This window comes from Salvelinus namaycush, chromosome 6, assembly GCF_016432855.1.
Source record: "Salvelinus namaycush isolate Seneca chromosome 6, SaNama_1.0, whole genome shotgun sequence".
NCBI classification, from domain to species: domain Eukaryota; kingdom Metazoa; phylum Chordata; class Actinopteri; order Salmoniformes; family Salmonidae; genus Salvelinus; species Salvelinus namaycush.
The window spans coordinates 16,389,973-16,409,561 of NC_052312.1; the positions used below are offsets into that span (position 1 = coordinate 16,389,973).

Here is a 19,589-nt window from a genome sequence, read left to right on the forward strand (position 1 = left end):
TCATGCTGGAGGATGTTGCAGGCAGCAGAACGTTCTCCACGGCGTCTCCAGACTCTGTCACGTCTGTCACGTGTGCTCATGTGCTCAGTGTGAACCTGCTTTCATCTGTGAAGAGCACAGGGCGCCAGTGGCGAATTTGCCAAACTTGGTGTTCTCTGGCAAATGCCAAACGTCCTGCACGGTGTTGGGCTGTAAGCACAACCCCCACCTGTGGACGTCGGGCCCTCATACCACCCTCATGGAGTTTCTGACCGTTTGAGCAGACACATGCACATTTGTGGCCTGCTGGAGGTCATTTTGCAGGGCTCTGGCAGAGCTCCTCCTTGCACAAAGGCGGAGGTAGCGGTCCTGCTGCTGGGTTGTTGCCCTCCTACGGCCTCCTCCACGTCTCCTGATGTACTGGCCTGTCTCCTGGTAGCGCCTCCATGCTCTGGACACTACGCTGACAGACACAGCAAACCTTCTTGCCACAGCTCGCATTGATGTGCCATCCTGGATGAGCTGCACTACCTTAGCCACTTGTGTGGGTTGTAGACTCCGTCTCATGCTACCACTAGAGTGAGAGCACCGCCAGCATTCAAAAGTGACCAAAACATCAGCCAGGAAGCATAGGAACTGAGAAGTGGTCTGTGGTCACCACCTGCAGAATCACTCCTTTATTGGGGGTGTCTTGCTAATTGCCTATAATTTCCACCTTTTGTCTATTCCATTTGCACAACAGTATGTGACATTTATTGTCAATCAGTGTTGCTTCCTAAGTGGACAGTTTGATTTCACAGAAGTGTGATTGACTTGGAGTTACATTGTGTTGTTTAAGTGTTCCCTTTATTTTTTTGAGCAGTGTATATACTTCTGTGTATTGATTTTAAGAAAGGCATTGATGTTTATGGTTAGGTACAGTCGTGCAACGCTCGTGCTTTTTTCGCATATGCGCTTTTGTTAAATTATCCCCCGGTTGGCGAAGTTGGCTGTCTTTGTTAGGAAGAAATAGTCTTCACAGAGTTCGCAACGAGCCAGGTTAGCAGGCAATATTAACTAAATATGCAGGTTTAAAAATATATACTTGTGTATTGATTTTAAGAAAGGCATTGATGTTTGTGGTTAGGTACACATTGGAGCAAGACAGTCCTTTTTCGCGAATACGCACCGCATCGATTATATGCAACGCAGGACACGCTAGATAAAGTAGTAATATCATCAACCATGTGTAGTTAACTAGTGATTATGATTGATTGATTGTTTTTTATAAGATAAGTTTAATGCTAGCTAGCAACTTACCTTGGCTTCTTACTGCATTCGCGTAACAGGCAGTCTCCTCGTGGAGTGCAATGTAATCAGGTGGTTAGAGCGTTAGACTAGTTAACTGTAAGGTTGCAAGATTGAATCCCCGAGCTGACAAGGTAAAAATCTGTCATTCTGCCCCTGAACAAGGCAGTTAACCCACAGTTCCTAGGCCGTCATTGAAAATAAGAATGTGTTCTTAACTGACTTGCCTAGTTAAATAAAGGATAAATAAAGGTGTAAAAAAATAAATAAAAAAAAAATAAATAAAAATAAAATAGGCGTCCAAATCAGTGTCCAAAAATACCGATTTCCGATTGTTATGAAAACTTGAAATCGGCCATTCCGATTAATCGGTCGACCTCTAATATCAATACATATCCCCAGAAGACCCTCAGGCCTTGACCATTGATTCATTATGCACAGAACTGGGGCTTGAATCAAGTTACGTTATTCATATGGATATAAAGACATTGATTTAAGATAATTAAGTCAATTTATAGGTGACCACCGACGGAAAGTTCACCCATTCCTAACCGGGCTGAACTTGACCTCCATGTTTACTGGTTGACCTTTGATCTCATTTGGAATCTTCAAGAGCCCATTGGTGAATATTCGAGCACACAGGATCAATAGCCAGAAGGTTCTCTGTGTAATCTGAACTATGGATGCGTCACTAATGGCATCCTATTGCAAATAGAGTGCAATAAAAATGACCTGGGCCCATAGGGTTCTGGTCAAAACATGATGCATCATACCATTTTGGTCATCTAAATAGCTATGCAATAGCTATGTAGACTGAACAAAAATATAAATGCAACATGTAAAGTGTTGGTCCCATGTTTCATGAGCTGAAATAAAAGATCCCAGAAATGTTCCATACGCACAAAAAGCTTACAAATTTGTTTACATCCCTTAGTGAATATTTCTCCTCTGCCAAGATAATCCATCCACTTGACAGGTGTGGCATATAAATAAGATGATTAAACAGCATGATTATTACACAGGTGCACCTTGTGCTGGGCCACTTAAGTGCAGTTTTGTCACAACACAATGCCACAGATGTCTCAAGTTTTGTGGGAGCATGTAATTGGTATCCTGACTGCAGGAATGCCTACCAGAACTGTTGCCAGGAAATGTAATGTTCATTTCTCTACAATAAGCCGCCTCCTAAAGTTATTTTTGAGAATTTGGCAGTATGTCCAACTGGCCTCACAGCCGCAGACCACGTGTAACCAAGTCAGCCCAAGACCTCCACATCTGGCTTCTTTACCTACGGGATCCTCTGAGACCAGCCACCTGGACAGCTGATGAAACTGAGGATTCTTTCTTTGGAATAAAGCACTTTTGTGGGGAAAAACTCATTCTGATTGGCTGGTCCTGGCTCCCAAGTGAGTGGGCCTATGCCCTCCCAGGCCCAATCATTACTGTGCCCCTGCCTGGTCATGTGAAATCTATAGATTAGGGCCCAATTCATTTATTTCAATTGACTGATTTCCTTATATGAACAGTAACGCAGTACAATTGTTGAAATTGCTACATGTTGCTTTTATATTTTTGTTCAGTATAAAATAGTTATACAATACTACATCAAAAACCATCTTGCCTCCATGGAACAATCATTGGATAACTCGTTTTACAATATATCCCAATATCTAAATGATCACATTCAGGTTCTGAAAAAACTTGAATACACTAGCTTAGATTTGGCCTAAACTCAAACACCACACACACACCCCGGCCACGAGCTGTTCTCTCCCTTACTGTCGGGCAGACGGTATCAGAGCATGAGGTCTGATAGAATCTGTCTCTGAGCCTGTTGGTATCTAAAAGCCATCAGACTGCTGAACACTGGAACTGGACTGACCACCTGCTCTGATTCTCCACACCTTAGCACTGATGCACTCACTCATGCACTCACTCATGCACTCAACCACACAGACATACACACACACATAAACATTCATGCTACACACACACACACACACACACACACACACATCACAACTGCTGCTACCAGACTCTTATTATACTGCTCAGTTTAAAACTGCCCCTCATCCCCAATACATGTATAAATACTGGACTATAAATTGTGCCTTCCTTTATTATACTTATTCTAAAATGTTTATTCTATTCTACTGAGCCATTTACTTTATGTTGGTATTCATAATATTTATTATCCTTTATTATTAAGTTTCATTTGATGGTGTCCATGCGACTAATAAAACGTGAAACTTGAAACTAAACTCAAACAATGACTAAGACTCTGAAAAAAAAAAGTAGTGCACTATATCGGGAATAAGATGCCATTTGGGACGCAAAGGCTGCATGACTGTACAGGAACTTAGTTTGTCCAAATTGATTTCCTTAGACGACCAAAACAAATCACATTAGGATGGCTTAATGCTCATATTACTGTCAAACGTGGTAATCTGTTTAATACGACGTGATTGGACAACAGCCACTGCTCTTTCAGACTAGACACTTTTCCTGCTCGTTTCGCTAGGTAAAAGGTTCTACTCTTTGTGTGTACAGTATATCGTAACACAATAATATAACATATCCCATTCAGCAGACACTTTTACCGGAAGCGACTTAGAGTGGTGCGTGCATACATTTTCATATTGGTGGCTCCAGCGGGAATCAAACCCACAATCCTGGCAGTGCAAGGGGTCATGCTCTACCAACTGAGCCACACAGGACCAAGCTTGTATATTCCAGAAGTACAAATATACAGTACATCAAGAGATGACAGTGTTTGATCACACTGTCCTATGACGACTACGAAAAGGTTTGTAAAACATTCAGTCAATCGTGTCTCTTACACATTCCAGAAATCATGTTCTGGCAGGTTGACAGCTCCTCTTGTGTTCACAAAACAGTGTCTGAAGAGTTCTTTTTGCCACATCAATAAGTTATAACACTGTGTGTGTGTGTGTGTGTGTGTGTGTGTGTGTGTGTGTGTGTGTGTGTGTGTGTGTGTGTGTGTGTGTGTGTGTGTGTGTGTGTGTGTGTGTGTGTACGTGTACACGACCGCCTGCCTTCATGCATGTGTGTGTGTGATAAGATCTAAGTTAATGTTCGTGCTGTGTGAGTGGGCATTATGCCTCTGTGTGTGTACATGGGTCTCGGTCTGTACTCACGAATGTTGTCGGTGTTCTCCTGCACGATGTCCGTCTTGAGCAGGTTGTCGGCCAGGACGAAGGCTCCTTGCTCCACCGTGTCCAGTAGCATGGTGGCTGCTCTCAACTGCTCCCCGGTGCTCAGGTCCCTCCACGCCGACTGGGCCTGGGGCTGAAGCAGGTTGTTCACAGTCTCCACCATGGCCTGCACCAGACAACAAGGAGAGTTAGCGACATGATGATAGTGGAGGGGGATAACCAACCAGAGCATCAGTAGGGAGCTAGCAAAGGGAAGATAACAATGGCATCAGTGTGGGTTATGGAAGGACTTTAGACTGTAGAATCACCAATTGACTTGAATAATGTGTCATTTAAAAGGGTTCGTTAACAAAGCTATGCCAGGACTTTCCAGAGGGAGAAATATCAAGTAAGGGTAGGCAAATGTCTTGCCATCGGCTAGACACAATTTCTCCTCTTGTCTGGAGATTGCTCTCTTTTCTTTCTCCCTGGTTTATTGGTTTCGGATTGTTCATTTGTGGGATTAGGGGAAACATAATTGAGGTTAAACTATTTTAACATAGTGTTCCTCAACGAGTGGTTGTCCTGAGTAGCAGACAACAAAAAATGTGTTCCACCACTGGCTTTTGAACTTAATAATATTATATTATGATTAATTAATGGTATTCTGCTTCAGTGTGTTAATGTAGCATGGAGGATTTTGGGGGGTGAATACATTCATGGAAATGCATCAGCCTGGCCTACACCTGTTCTGTGATGTATATATTGGTACAATTTACCACTGACTGTCTCCACACATTCACCACGGCTCAATGTTGCTATGAATTATGCCAGATGTTTTTCTTGAAGGGCTCTGCTAATATCTAACGTCGCCAACGTTCCTACATACATCTGTGACTACCTTTACCTGATGTTTCTCCCTCTGAAAAATCCTGGCATAACATTATTAACTACCCCTTTTAAATGACTCATTATTCATGTCAAACAGTCAATAGTAAATCGTACCAAGAGAAACAATGACATTATATACATTGCATTCGGAAAGTATTCAGACCCCTTTACTTTTTCCACATTTTGGTACATCACAGCCTTATTCTAAAATTGATTAAATTGTTTTTTCCCCCTCAATCTACAGACAATACCCCATAATGACAAAGCAAAAACAGAAATATCACATTTACATAAGTATTCAGACCCTTTACTGAGTACTTTGTTGAAGCACCTTTGGCAGCCTCGAGTTTTCTTGGGTATGACGCTTGAACCTATTTGGGGAGGTTCTCCCATTATTTTCTGCAGATCGTCTCAAGCTCCGTCAGGTTGGATGGGGAGAGACGCTGCACAGCTATTTTCAGGTCTCTCCAGAAATGTTCGATAGGTTTAAAGTCCGGGCTCTGGCTGGGCCACTCAAGGACATCAAATCAAATTGTATTGGTCACATACAACATGATTAGCAGATGTTATTGCGAGTGAAGCGAAATGACATTGAGACTGACCTGCGTTGTCTTGGCTGTGTGCTTAGGGTCGTTGTCCTGGTTATCATCAAGGATCTCTCTGTACTTTGCTACGTTCATCTTTCCCTCGATCCTGACTAGTCTCCTAGCCCCTGCCGCAGAGAAAAACATCCCCACAGCATGATACTGCCACCACACTTCACCGTAGGGATTGTTGCAGGTTTCCTCCAGACGTGACACTTGGTATTCAGGCCCAAGAGTTCAATCTTGGCTTCAACAGACCAGAGAATCTTGTTTCTCGTGGCCAGAGTCCTTTAGGTGTCTTTTGGCAAACTCCAAGTAGGCTGCATGTGCCTTTTACTGAGGAGTGGCTTCCGCCTGCCCTCTCTACCATAAAGGCCTGATTTGTGGACGGCAGCAGAGATGGTTGTCCTTCTGGAAGGTTCTCCCATCTCCACAGAGGAACTCTGGAGCTCTGTCAGAGTGACCATTTGGTTCTTGGTCACCTCCCTGACCAAGGCCCTTCTCCCGATTGCTCAGTTTGGCCGGGCGGCCAGCTCTAGGAAGAGTCTTGGTGGTTCCAAACTTCTTCTATTTAAGAATGATGGAGGCCACTGTGTTCTTTGGGACATTCAATGCTGTAGACATTTTTTGGTACCCTTCTCCAGATCTGTCTCGACACAATCCTGTCTCGGAGCTCTACGGACAATTCCTTTAGCTCTGACATGCACTGTCAACTGTGGGAACTTATATAGACAGGTGTGTGCCTTTCCAAATCATGTCCAATCAATTGACTTTACCACAGGTGGACACCAATCAAGTAGTACAACTCAAGGATGATCAATGGAAGCAGGATGCACCTGAGCTCAATTTCGAGTCTCATTGCAAAGGGTCTGAATACTTATGTAAATAAGGGTATTTCTGTTTTATTTTTAATAAATTAGCAAAAATGTAAATAAAAAAAACTTTTCGCTTTGTTATTATGGGGTATTGTGTGTCAATTGATAAGGAAAAAAATGTAATATATTTTAGAACAAGACTATAACGTAACAAAATGTGGAAAAAGACAAGGGGTCTGAATAATTTCCGAATGCACTGTACATCACAGAACAGGTGTAGGCCAGGCTGATGCATGTAGGCCAGGCTGATACATGTAGGCCAGGCTGATGCACCCCCAAAAATCTCCATGCTACATTAACGCATGCATGTAAACACACTGAAACAGAATACCATTAATTAACCATAATATAATATTATTTAGTACAGAAGCCAATGGTGGTACACAACTTTTGTTGTCGGCTACTCAGGAAGACCACTCGTTGAGGAACACTGTCTATTAATATTGTTTAACCTCAATTATATTTTCCCTAATCCCACAATAATTGAACACAATAACCTTAAACCAATTAACCAGGGAAACAGAAACAGGGAGCAATCTCCAGACAAGAGGAGAAATTGTGAGCAACTGATGGAAAGACATTTGAATAGAAAACTAATTGTTCAAGGTAAACTACTCCATCCCTCTGATGCAACAGAAGAAATTGCATTATCAAAACTGAAAATTCTGTCCATGAATAGGTGTTCGCACAGAATTCACAGGTGCTTTTTCGTTTTAAAATCTAATAATCAAACATTGATGAGTACTATTGAACAAAGGGTTTCACAGAACAGACTGAGAAAAATAATTCATAATTTGAAAGAAATCATCACAGCCTCTCTGATATCCCACAGCTTCAAAGGCCAATTTACACCTCTGCGTTTGCAAAGACGGACACCGCGCTTGATCGTAAATGCTCATTGGCGAGAATCTAAGGGAGAAACATCAAGCTTTTTAAGAGGGGGGAAGAAAGCTCCTCCAACATTGCATACGGCAATACCTTGGTGTTATCCCAGTGGCTACAATAGGTTCCGTTTTGATCAATGGACTATGAAAGAGAATAGGAGTTTCAGAGCTGATTCCAGAACAGCGGGATCCAAAACAGCAGGGGTAGGAAACCTCAGGCAATGCAATGACAAAGCAGCCCATTGGAGCTGCCCTGCAGAATCAAACTGATTGAGATATTTAAAAAAGCCTGATACTACAAACATTATAAATTACATAACCTATACACACAAGAGTTATCAGCTTCCAATTAATTATGTAGATCCTTAAGACGAGTGTCTTTGTTGTGGACACAGTGGCAGCTAATCTAGACTATATCTGGTACAGAATAGACAAGAGCATGAGGAAGAGAGGTGGTTGTATTCAACTCACTAGTGCGCTGAGATGAAGGGAAAATCAAATAGCACCAGCTGGCTATTCCACACTCCCCGGCGCACAAACACTGTCTTTAAGCCAGGCAAGCGCCCAACTTTGATGCAATTATTCATTACCTTCAGCCAAACTCAAATCGTACCTTTTGACATTAACAGAGACGCCGAGGTTGACTGGCTCTCAATTAAGGAGCTGTTTCTCTGCAGCACTGGAATATTTTCCCCTTCGCCAGTTTAAATATGATGAAGTCTGAAACTGCAATCTACTAAGCAATCTGTCCTTCCAGAGTGTACATGCTGGAGCCATCAAAAATGTGATAAACTCAATTTTGAGTAAAGTGCAGTCTTTGGGTATGGTACCTAATAGGGTAGCATTTTCAAATCAATGCGACACAAAGCCGTATTTTGGATAGGGGTACTCAGAAATGATAGGGCATTGATTAGTGTGCGGATTCAAGTATAAAGCCCCTCATTTTGAATCAGAAAGTCAAATTATGATGGGTTTAGCTGCTTAATATGGGGTTATGATGCTTATCTGTGGACCTAACAGAGGACAAATCAATTATGAATATAAATCTGGATGTATTTTGGCTTCAAAATGCCGGTTTTGAGGATATGGATAATCTCTGTTACATGTGCTTTGACCTAGCTACAAAAGATGGAAATAAAACAGAGCCATTACCGGACGCATTATTGAGTGACATGACATCTGCGTCAATCATCTTCATGGACTTACAGCAAATGTATAAAGGGCGTAATGAAGGATATAAAACGGACATAAAATGTGGATACAGGAAAGAGCTATATTGTTCGATGGTTTGTTTGATGCCAATTGCCAGCATAATCAAGCAAATGGGAAAACATTATGAGAAAGAGGAAGCTGTATCAACCCATCTCTTCTGCCATGTATAAATGTATTATGCAATGTGTTTCTATGGGGTAACAGCAGAAAGGCCAAATTCAATTCATCATATATAGACAAAAATTCCCTGTCTTAGGTCTGTTAGGATCACCACTTTATTTTAAGAATGTGAAATGTCAGAATAATAGTAGAGAGAATGATTTATTTCAGCTTTTATTTCTTTATCACATTCCCAGTGGGTCAGAAGTTCACATACACTCAATTAGTATTTGGTAGCATTGCCTTTAAATTGTTTAACTTGGGTCAAACGCTTCGGGTAGCCTTCCACAAGCTTCCCACAATAAGTTGGGTGAATTTTGGCCCATTTCTCCTGACAAACATGGTGTAACTGAGTCAGGTTTGTAGGCCTCCTTGCACGTACGTGCTTTTTCAGTTCTGCCCACAAATTTGCTATAGGATTGAGGTCAGGGCTTTGTGATGGCCACTCCACTACCTTGACTTTGTTGTCCTTAAGCCATTTTGCCACAACTTTGGAAGTATGCTTGGGGTCATTGTCCATTTGGAAGACCCATTTCTGACGGATGTCTTGAGATGTTGCTTCAATATATCTACATCATTTTCCCTCCTCATGACGCCATCTATTTTGTGAAGTTCACCAGTCCCTCCTGCAGCAAAGCACCCCCACAACATGATGCTGCCACCCCCGTGCTTCACGGTTGGGATGGTGTTCTTCGTCTTGCAAGCATCCCCCTTTTTCCTCCAAACATAACGATGTCATTATGGCCTAACAGTTCTATTTCTGTTTCATCAGACCAGAGGACATTTCTCCAAGTACAATCTTTGTCTCCATGTGCAGTTGCAAACCGTAGTCTGGCTTTTTTATGGCGGTTCTGGAGCAGTGGCTTCTTCCTTGCTGAGCGGCCTTTCAGGCTATGTCGATATAGGACTCGTTTTACTGTGGATATAGATACTTTTGTACCTGTTTCCTCCAGCATCTTCACAAGGTCCTTTGCTGCTGTTCTGGGATTGATTTGCATTTTTCGCACCAAAGTACGTTCATTTCTAGGTGACAGAACGCGTCTCCTTCCTGAGCAGTATGACGGCTGTGTGGTCCCATGGTGTTTATACTTGCGTACTATTGTTTGTACAGATGAATGGGGTACCTTCAGGCATTTGGAAATTGCTTGTGGAGGTGTACAATTTTTTTTTCTGAGGTCTTGACTGATTTATTTTGATTTCCCCATGATGTCAAGCAAAGAGGCACTGAGTTTGAAGGTTGGCCTTGAAATACATCCACAGGTAAGGCCATAAGCAAACAAGAAAATGCTCATCCAGAGGCGGCGCTCCTAGTGGCCGGGGACTTTAATGCAGGGAAACGTTAATCTCTTTTATGTCACGGGTGTCGTTGTCGGATGAGGAATAATCTGACCAAAGCGCAGCGTCGTAAGTGTTCATGCTTTTTATTTAAACTGAACACTATAACAAAAATAACAAAGAGAATGAACGAAACCGAAACAGTCCTGTCAGGTGCAGAAACACAAAACAGAAAATAACTACCCACAAAGCATCGGTGGGGAAAAGCTACCTAAGTATGGTTCCCAATCAGAGACAACGATAGTCAGCTGTCCCTGATTGAGAACCATACCCGGCCAAAACAAAGAAATACAAAACATAGAACATAGAATGCCCACCCAAATCACACCCTGACCAAACCAAAATAGAGACATAAAAAGCTCTCTAAGGTCAGGTCGTGACATTTTACCTAATTTCTACCAGCATGTTAATTGTGCAACCAGATAGAAATTAATTTTTTAAAATAAAACTGTAGACCACCTTTACTCCACACACAGAGATGTGTACAAAGCTCTCGCTCACCCTCCATTTGGCAAATCTGACCATAACTCTATCCTCCTGGTTCCTTCTTACAATCAAAAACTAAATCAGGAGGTACCAGTGACTCGCTCAATAAGGAAGTGGTCAGAGGAAGCAGATGATAAGCTAAAGGACTGTTTTGCTAGCACAGACTGGAATATGTTCCGGGATTCCTCCGATGGCATTGAGGAGTACACCACATCAGTCACAGGCTTCATCATTAAGTACATGATGAAGTGACCGTACGTACATACTCCAATCAGAAGCCATGGATTACAGGCAACATCCCCACTGAGCTAAAGGGTAGAGCTGCCACTTTCAAGGAGCGGGACTCTAACCAGGACGCTTATAAAAAATCCCGTTATGCCCTCCGACGAACCATCAAACAGGAAAAGCGTCAATACATAGTACAAAACCGTCTGAGGCTTGTCGGATGTGGCAGGGCTTGCAAACTATTACAGACAAGAAAGGGAAGCACAGCTGCGAGCTGCCCAGTGACACGAGCCCACCAGACGAGCTATATAACTTTATGCTCACTTCGAGTCAAACAACACTGAAGCAGGCCTTGTGAATGTTGACCTTCCAATTTGCATACCACCCCAACAGATCCACAGATGATGCAATCTCTATTGCACTACACACTGCCCTTTCCCACCTAGACAAAAGGAACACCTATGTGAGGATGCTATCAGGGTTCAACACCATAGTGCCATCAAAGCTCATCGCTAATCAAACAAACCTGGGACTAAACACCTCCCTTTGCAACTGGATCCTGGACTTACTGACGGGCCGCTCCCAGGTGGTAAGGGTAGGTAACAACACACCTGCCAAGCTGATCCACACCTGCCAAGGGCCCCTCAGGGGTGCGTGCTCAGTCCCCTCCTGTACTCCCTGTTCACCCATGACTGCATGGCCAAGCATGACTCCAACACCATCATTAAGTTTGCCGACGACAACAGGCCTGATCACCGACAACGACGAGACTGTCAAGACTTACTCTACTATGTAGAAAATAGTCAAAATAAAGAAAAACCCTAGAATGAGTAGGTGTGTCCAAACTTTTGACTGGTACTGTATACCTGCAGGGATTCTAAACATTCAAAATCAAATGGCTAAATGACCCATGGGATGACCATCTTTAAAAAATTCCATACGTTAGCTTAGTAGAACCAACAGCCCAACATTTACTTCTTGAAAGGTCTCTAACTACTTTCTGAAGACTGTGGCAAGCAAGTTTAAGGATTCTGGGCAAAAAATATATAAGTCGGAGTAATTAAGCTTAGCACTGAGTCTACAAGTCTAGCAGGCAACCTTCACAGACAAATGAGATCTATGGTTTACCCCTGGGGACAACAAACTCTTTTCACAAGAGCCTCTTATTTCCAAAGGGGGAGAGAGAGAGAGAGAGGGAGCGAGAGAGGGATAGAGAGAGCCGAGAGGGATGTACTCAAGCAGCACAACACACTCAGTGTAGCGGAGTAGAGGAGTGTGGATGCCTTACTGCAGACAGACTGCTTCTCCATCTGTCAGAAGCAGTGGTTCGGCTCAGAGAGCTCCAAATTTTCAACCACTGTTATGTTTCTGTATTTCCCCCCCACTCAGTTTCCTCTGCTCTCTTGAAAGATCCAAGACACCCAGGGAAACCAGCCCTTCCTGGTTCTTGGCTGGTCTGGAAATGTTAATCATCAACTAGATAGCCTACACCCCCGAATGCTATGGTTGTAACAAGCTGATGACCGGGCAAGAAAAATACCCTGTTCTAATATTTGTGAATTACATCCTTCTGTACTCTCTCCCTTCTTTGAGTACTTACTGATTTGATTTTTACTAGGTTAAAGCACAGGTTCCAATACTTCGCTTTAACCAATCCAGATCGATATCAGATCAGTGATCATTCCAAATAAGGGGTAAAGAAAGGATGCAGTCTAGAAGAATTCGAACAGGGCCAACTTATCTTGCTGCAGTCATTTCAAATCAAATCAAGCTTTATTTATACAGCACATTTCAGACATGGAATGCAACACAATGTGATTCACAGGAAAAAAACAAATAAAAACTATGAAAATAACAACTGAAACATTTACCACACAACAAGAGGATAAAAAACCAAAAGAATAACAATAAAATCTGAACGACTAAATAGCACCCCAAGGAAAAGCAAAGCTAAAAAGGTGTGTTTTACGATCTCTTTTAAAAATGTCCACAGTTTCGGTTCCCCTCAGGTTCTCTGGCAGGCTATTCGAGAGGCTGGGGGCACAGTAACTAATGGCTGCCTCTCCATGCCTCTTGGTCCTAGGCTTTAGGATAGTTAAAAGGCCAGTGGCAGAGGACCTGAGGGACCTACTGGGTACATAACTTAAAAGCATGTCTGACATGTATTGGGGTGCACAATCATGGATTGATTTAAAAACCAATAGAATAATCTTAAAATGTATTCTAAAACTCACAGGCAACCAGTGCAGAGACCTTACGACCGGTGTAATGTGTGCTCTCCGTCTGGTCTTGGTCAGTACCCATGCTGCAGCATTCTGTATGTTTTGCAGTTGACCAATGGCTTTCTTGGGTAGATCAGACAGGAGAGCATTACAGTAGTCAAGCCTGCTTGTAATAGAAGCATGGATGAGTCTCTCTGTATCAGCCTTAGAGCACCTTGGCAACGTTCATCAGGTGGTAAAAAGCTATTTTGGTCACAATCCTAATGTGTGATTCGAAATTGAGTTTAGAATCTAACATAACACCTAGGCTTTTTACCTGCTGTTTTATCCTTATTGCCTGTAAATTAAAATGTGCGGCCATATTCTCTATCTGTGCTTTGGCTCCAACAATAATTACCTCTCTTTTCTTGATTTAGCTGGAGGAAGTTGTGAGCCATCCAAGTATTTAAATCACTAATAAAGTCTAATAATTTATCCGTGGCTCTAAAATCCTCTGGTGACACAGAAATGTTAAGTTGTGTATTGTCTGCGTCGCAGTGAAAATGAATGCTGTGCTTTCTGATAACGCTGCCAAGGGGTAACATACAGTATATAAACTAAACAGTACCAGGCCCAAAAAACAAATGTTCTGGAACACCACATGAGATATGAATTTTCTCTGAGTTATGTTCACAAAGGATGACAAAAAACTCGAGCGGTTAAATAGGTCCTAAACCAATTTGAACTGGGCCGTAGAGGCCAGCCCACATCTCCAGTCTGTCCAGAAGGACATCATGGTCAACCGTGTTGAACGCAGCACTTAAATCCAAGAGTACAAGGACAGAGAGCTGTTTGGCATCTGTGCTGGCTCTAAGATCATTTACCACTTTAACTAAGGCTGGGCACGAAAACCAGATTGTATTTTTGAAAAATTCCAGTTGGCACATATTTGTTTTTTAGCTGTTTGAACACCAATTTCTCCAGAATTTTGCTGAAGAATGGCAGGTTGGAGATTGGCCGAAAATGTTGAAGAAATTTTGAAAAATGTTGAAGTTGAAGAATCTAGATGACTTTTCTTCAGAAGGGGTTTTACCATAGCAGTTTTTAGTGCAGTGGGGAAAGTGTCTGTGAACAGAGAGTGATTAACAATAGCTTGCACTTCAAAAAATGTTTTGAAGAAGATGGTGGGCATAGGATCGCGAAGGCAGGTTGTGAAGGCTTAAGTTGTGATATCACTTATCTGAGCATGTGTGTCAACCAGGGAAAAAAAATCCATAGTGCCTTTGCGTGGTTGGCTAGGGCAGTGGTTCCCAACCATTTTCAGTCACTGTACCGCCAAGTACATTTTGCTCTGCCCAGATTACCCTTGAAGTACCCCTTCATATGCATTTTACCAGTAAGCCTATGGTCTCATGAGTCTTCTGAAGTACCCCCTGTGGATAGGCCAAGTACCCCCATCCTAGCACCCCTGGTTGGGAAACACTGGGCTAGCGTACATACAGTATCAAACCTCTCATCAGGTCTTGCTTGACTGATACCCAGCCTAATGTTTGTTATCTTATCTCTGAAATACACCATAAACTCATCACTTTTAGATGTGGGGGAAAGTTCACATAGGTTTGCGGGGGTAGGATTTATCACACCATCAATGGTCGAGAAGAGCACTCTCAAATTATTCAGATTATTAGTGATCAAGTTAGGAAAATGAGCCCGTCTGGCATTTCTAATTGCCTTGTTATATATGCCAAGTTGCTTTCTCGGAAAATCATAATGGACCTGCAATTTCTCTTTCATTTATTAGTTTCCTCACTCATCCAAAGGGCTCTCGGGTTTGGATGTGGCCTTTTTGAACTTTATTGGAGCTGTGGCATCAACGGTTTCCCTTAATTTGCTATTTAAGTTATCAACTAAATCATCACAAAAGAAAGGCAGAATAAGTAATGGAATATTGTTCATAGACTCAATAAAATCCGGAGCAACTTCAGAGTTAATATAGTGTTTCTTAATGAGTTCAGTTTTACCCTGTGCTATGGGCAACAAGGCAGTAAAAAATACATAGTGGTGATCAGATAAAGCAACATCAACAATAGAGGATATGTCAATAGAAAGGCCCTTGGTAATAACCAGGTCCAGAGTATGGCTGCAGGTAAGGGTGGGCCCAATAACATGTTGTATAAAGTCCATAGAACTCAAAAGATTAAAATCACCTGGAGCACTACCAGACCCTGTCCGTCAGTCTCGAAAACAGTTTGCGATGTTGCTGGAAATAATCCTGGAACCCCTGCGATTGGGGTGAATCCAGTCTCTTTTAAAAAAAGTGTTGGTTGCTCCCACAGCAAATCAAAGTTGTCACAAAAAGAGACATTCCTGTTGTTGCAAAGTTTCTATAGGTTCTCATTTAGGGCAAAAAGTCAGCTGAAATGTTGCGAACCCCTTCTGTAGCATGGGAGATAATACATTATTCTTCCCTGTGCTAGTGAGGGTCTTTCAAAAAATTATTGTAGTTCTCCCAAAGATCGCCTAAAACGAAGGTTGTTATAACCTACGTGAGTGATGATGGTGTCAATATTGTGGTCACCACAGGCTCCTGGGTGACAGTGGACCTTGGTCAGTCCACAGACCGTAGGCAGGCCATAATCTCTCACCATCGAGCTGCCCACAATGATAGTGAAGGAATCCTATGGGGAAAGGACCCGGTGAACTGTGGTGGCCGTGGGGGAGGGTGCCACTGGGTGGCCGCCAGCTGTTGGTATACACCAAGGATCCGTGTTGACTCCCGGGGATGGTAGGTCCATCTCATGCGGGGCAAAGCTGTTTGATAGCTGGATCTGATTTTCTTGGATAGATGGGTGGCCAGACTGCCTCATGATCTCCTACGCCTTGCGATTGCCCAGTCTCTCACAGGTCGCGGAGTTGAGCTGAACATCTGTCCGTTGGATTGGGACAGATCAGACCGCCCGAGTCATCGACAGATTTGCTATAGGAGGCATTAAAAACAGATTTGGTTTGCCTGGGTTACAGCAAGGTCGCAGCCGAGCTAACAGCCGGAGGACCTCTTCCCTTAAATGCTTGATGGTGGTGCATTTAGGGCAGACAAATCCTTGTCCATTTTGCAGTTACACCTTATCTCCATCTTGTGATTGTGTGAAAATAATCCCACACCTGAAGCATTTGTGCCCAGCTGTGGATAGAAACACTGGTGTGCTAGCACTGCTAGCGTTAGCTTGCTCCATTTTCATGATGGCTAGCAGCTAACTGCTACTTAACAGGAATCTGGGACAAACTTACGGTCCCAGCCGGGAAAGGCTGACCGCATCGCGGAATCCGTAGCAATACAAACTTTAGCTATGATTAGAAACAATTTAATGAAAACAATTTCATAAAAACAACAAACCGAGTGTAGACAGTACACGGTTCTGTTGCACGCTCTGATTGCTCTACACCAATGAAGGGGATGGAAGGGGTGGGATGTTAGACTGGGGCCTGGAACTGGTCCAAGTCAGCCTGTGTGGTGTGTGCGTGTGCGTGTGCGTGTGTGTGTGCGCGCTGATTGATGAAATGAACTCCAGGTCGGGGAAGTTGATTCTGGCTGAGCCTGAACTCCCGTCAACGGCTTAGCGGAACGGAAGAGGAATGGAGCGCGAGTCCGACTCCCACTTCCTCACTTTCCACTTCCCTTTTCCACTCATCCCCTATCTTTTTCTGTAACATGTTCGGTTGGAAAATATAATGTGCTCCTTCACTCCAATTCTGCCTCACACTGCTGGTGTCTATGAGTCTTTTACCATTTCCTTTCTATTCCCCCTCTTTTGCTCTCGCTCTCTACAATATACTCTGCAATACAATGTGGTAATGCCACAATATCAGTCGAGTATTCTCAGTGTGCTTGACCCTTCAACCCTGCTCACTCAATGGTCCTCAATACGCGACTGCCAGCATGCATGACCAATCTCAACAAGACACTTCAATACTTCCTGGTTATCAATAAAGTGGACTGTGACATTAAAAGCTCCATGTATTTCCACAGTTGCGTTACATGATCCAATTGTCAATTGGTGACCAATTCAATCTATGGCTGCGCACTACCAATAAACGCAATTACTACTAATATATCCGCTATCGATAGTTCCGTGGAGGAATGTGTTGGGCATTCAAACACAGTAAGCGCATACAACACAAAAACAAGCAGATGCACTCAAGAAAGCTAATCCAAAGGTGTGTCAATATGAACACTGCTCATTATTTAACAAGGGAGAGTAGAACAAACAGCACCTCGTCGCAAAGTCAACTACGACCCCAAATCAAGTCTATCCGCCATGCAAATTACTAGAAATGAACTCAATAGGAAGACACTTCATGAGAAGTTCTATGGTGTCTGTTAGTAAATTACAAAAAAAATGTATGGTTCTGAGGCGGAGGTACTTTTTCATTGAATGACCTTATTTTACTGCTGTCGAACTCTGACCGTGAACAGACACGGTCCATATAACATAGCGAGGGTGGAGTCTGTAGACAGTAAACCGCAGGGCAGAATGGTTGTCGGGGGTAGCTAGACGGGGAAGTCTTTATGACTATGTGGTCATTTTAACAAACCTCATCTTTTAACAAATTGGCCGCCGATAAAATGTTATAATCGCATTAGGCTCTTGAACAAGGCGCCCCCTTCCATTCCGGCCTTTCTGAGGTCGCCTTCTACTGTGACACAATCACTAGTTACCCCCATATACGAGGAAGAAGGGGAGCGGGAGTTGCGGTGAACAATGGATTAGTACCCAATATCCTCTCTATATCCCGGAATTTATTGGTTTACGACCTTCACTCGCGCCAGGAGATACAATTCCCATTTTTAATACTCGACTCGGAGTTACTGGAGCTAGGAAAGTCATACCATGTGATAAATCCCTTAACTCCACATACACTTGGCTGAAAATCGTATCCCTTTGGAAATATTGTGTGTCACAGCCATTTTAAATAAGGGCGTTTGACCTTCGTTTGACGCAAAGGGGATGTAATCACTGTAATTGGCCAACCATGGTGTCAAAGCACCTAAACAAGATAGTAGTTAATACACCAAAGAGGATAGAAAGCTGGGTGCCATTTTGATTATGTTTGTTCAAAATCAAAGACCAGAGGCCTTTTATGTATCTGATAGGGACATAATCCTTTAGGGTGAATATAGAGAGGCTGGTTTGTACTGAATGTTTGTAGTAAATGAAGGTTAGATATTATTTTCAAAAAGGGAGCAAAGAAAAGCTACTGATAATTCCCATGATGCTCTAGGCTACAGTATATTTAGTCACTGAATACTATAATTCCTCACGCATCCACATAGACCTTATGAAGGGTTTATGTAGGCTTCATTAAGCTTTAAAAGACATGTTTAGCTTAACGTGGGACCCAATATTCTCAACACTTTCAACTAAGGTGTCTCTAGAACATGACATGTTGAATTATCTATAAATATTGGCCTACTACTGACAACCTCAAATCTCTTTCTAAGATGTTATTCCATAATGGTCTCAGGTAGATCCGGTGGCATGCAAATGGCTTTGTCAAGCACCCCACATAAAACAAGATGGATTCCCTAAATCAAGATGGTGAACCGGGCTCCTCTCATCTCCATTAGAGAGCAAACACCTGCTCCATCCTCCTAACCAGCAATTAGGGGGCTAACGAGCAGTTGGCACTGCATACCTGATCACCAATCTTAATAACATCCACGCCCTCCGACGTGCACTGGCAGTTAATTCACCCAAGCCCACCCTCGCACTGCTATAATCTGTTCGATTTTTCAAGATATTTTTGACCCTGAGAAGACTGTGTTTAACATAATGCCTCTACCTCATTGCCAGCAATGATTGTGCATGGTGTGCTCAGCCCGGTACCAAAACAGAGGATGTGTGTGTGTGTGTCTGTCTATTTGTGTGCATGCATTCAAGTGCGTGCGTCTAGGTCTGGGCAGGCAGGTGCAGCAGAGAGGCATCTGCCTTGGTTTGTTTTGTATGCTTCCACTAATCTCACTTACGTGAACCACCAGGGGCCTAGTTGGAGAAAACACTGCTCAATTTCCCTAATCAATGAAAGTCCCTCAAAGCCATGACACAGCGCAATCGATGTCTGCGTTTACAGAAGACCAGCAGATGTTGTTCCATTATTCTGGTTCGTCGAATGAGATTCCATCCCCGTTTGTTTGACACTGTCAGGCTCAGGGAAGGTATTGAGTTGACGCCAGCGCACGGTTCAACAGTTGCCCAGGTAAATTACCAGTCAAAAGTTTGAACACACCTACTCATTCCAGGGTGTTTCTTTATTTTTG

The 19,589-nt window shown here is 42.9% G+C and overlaps 1 protein-coding gene across 1 annotated transcript in view; it reads right to left on the minus strand.

Moving 5' to 3' along the window:
• Positions 1 to 19,589, minus strand: part of adgrl3.1 (adhesion G protein-coupled receptor L3.1) — a 211,465-nt gene that overhangs the window by 71,641 nt on the left and 120,235 nt on the right. Inside the window, exon 9 of the mRNA XM_038995240.1 lies at positions 4,425 to 4,608. Coding sequence (XP_038851168.1) covers positions 4,425 to 4,608 — 184 coding nt within the window. The remainder of the gene's footprint in view (positions 1 to 4,424; positions 4,609 to 19,589) is intronic.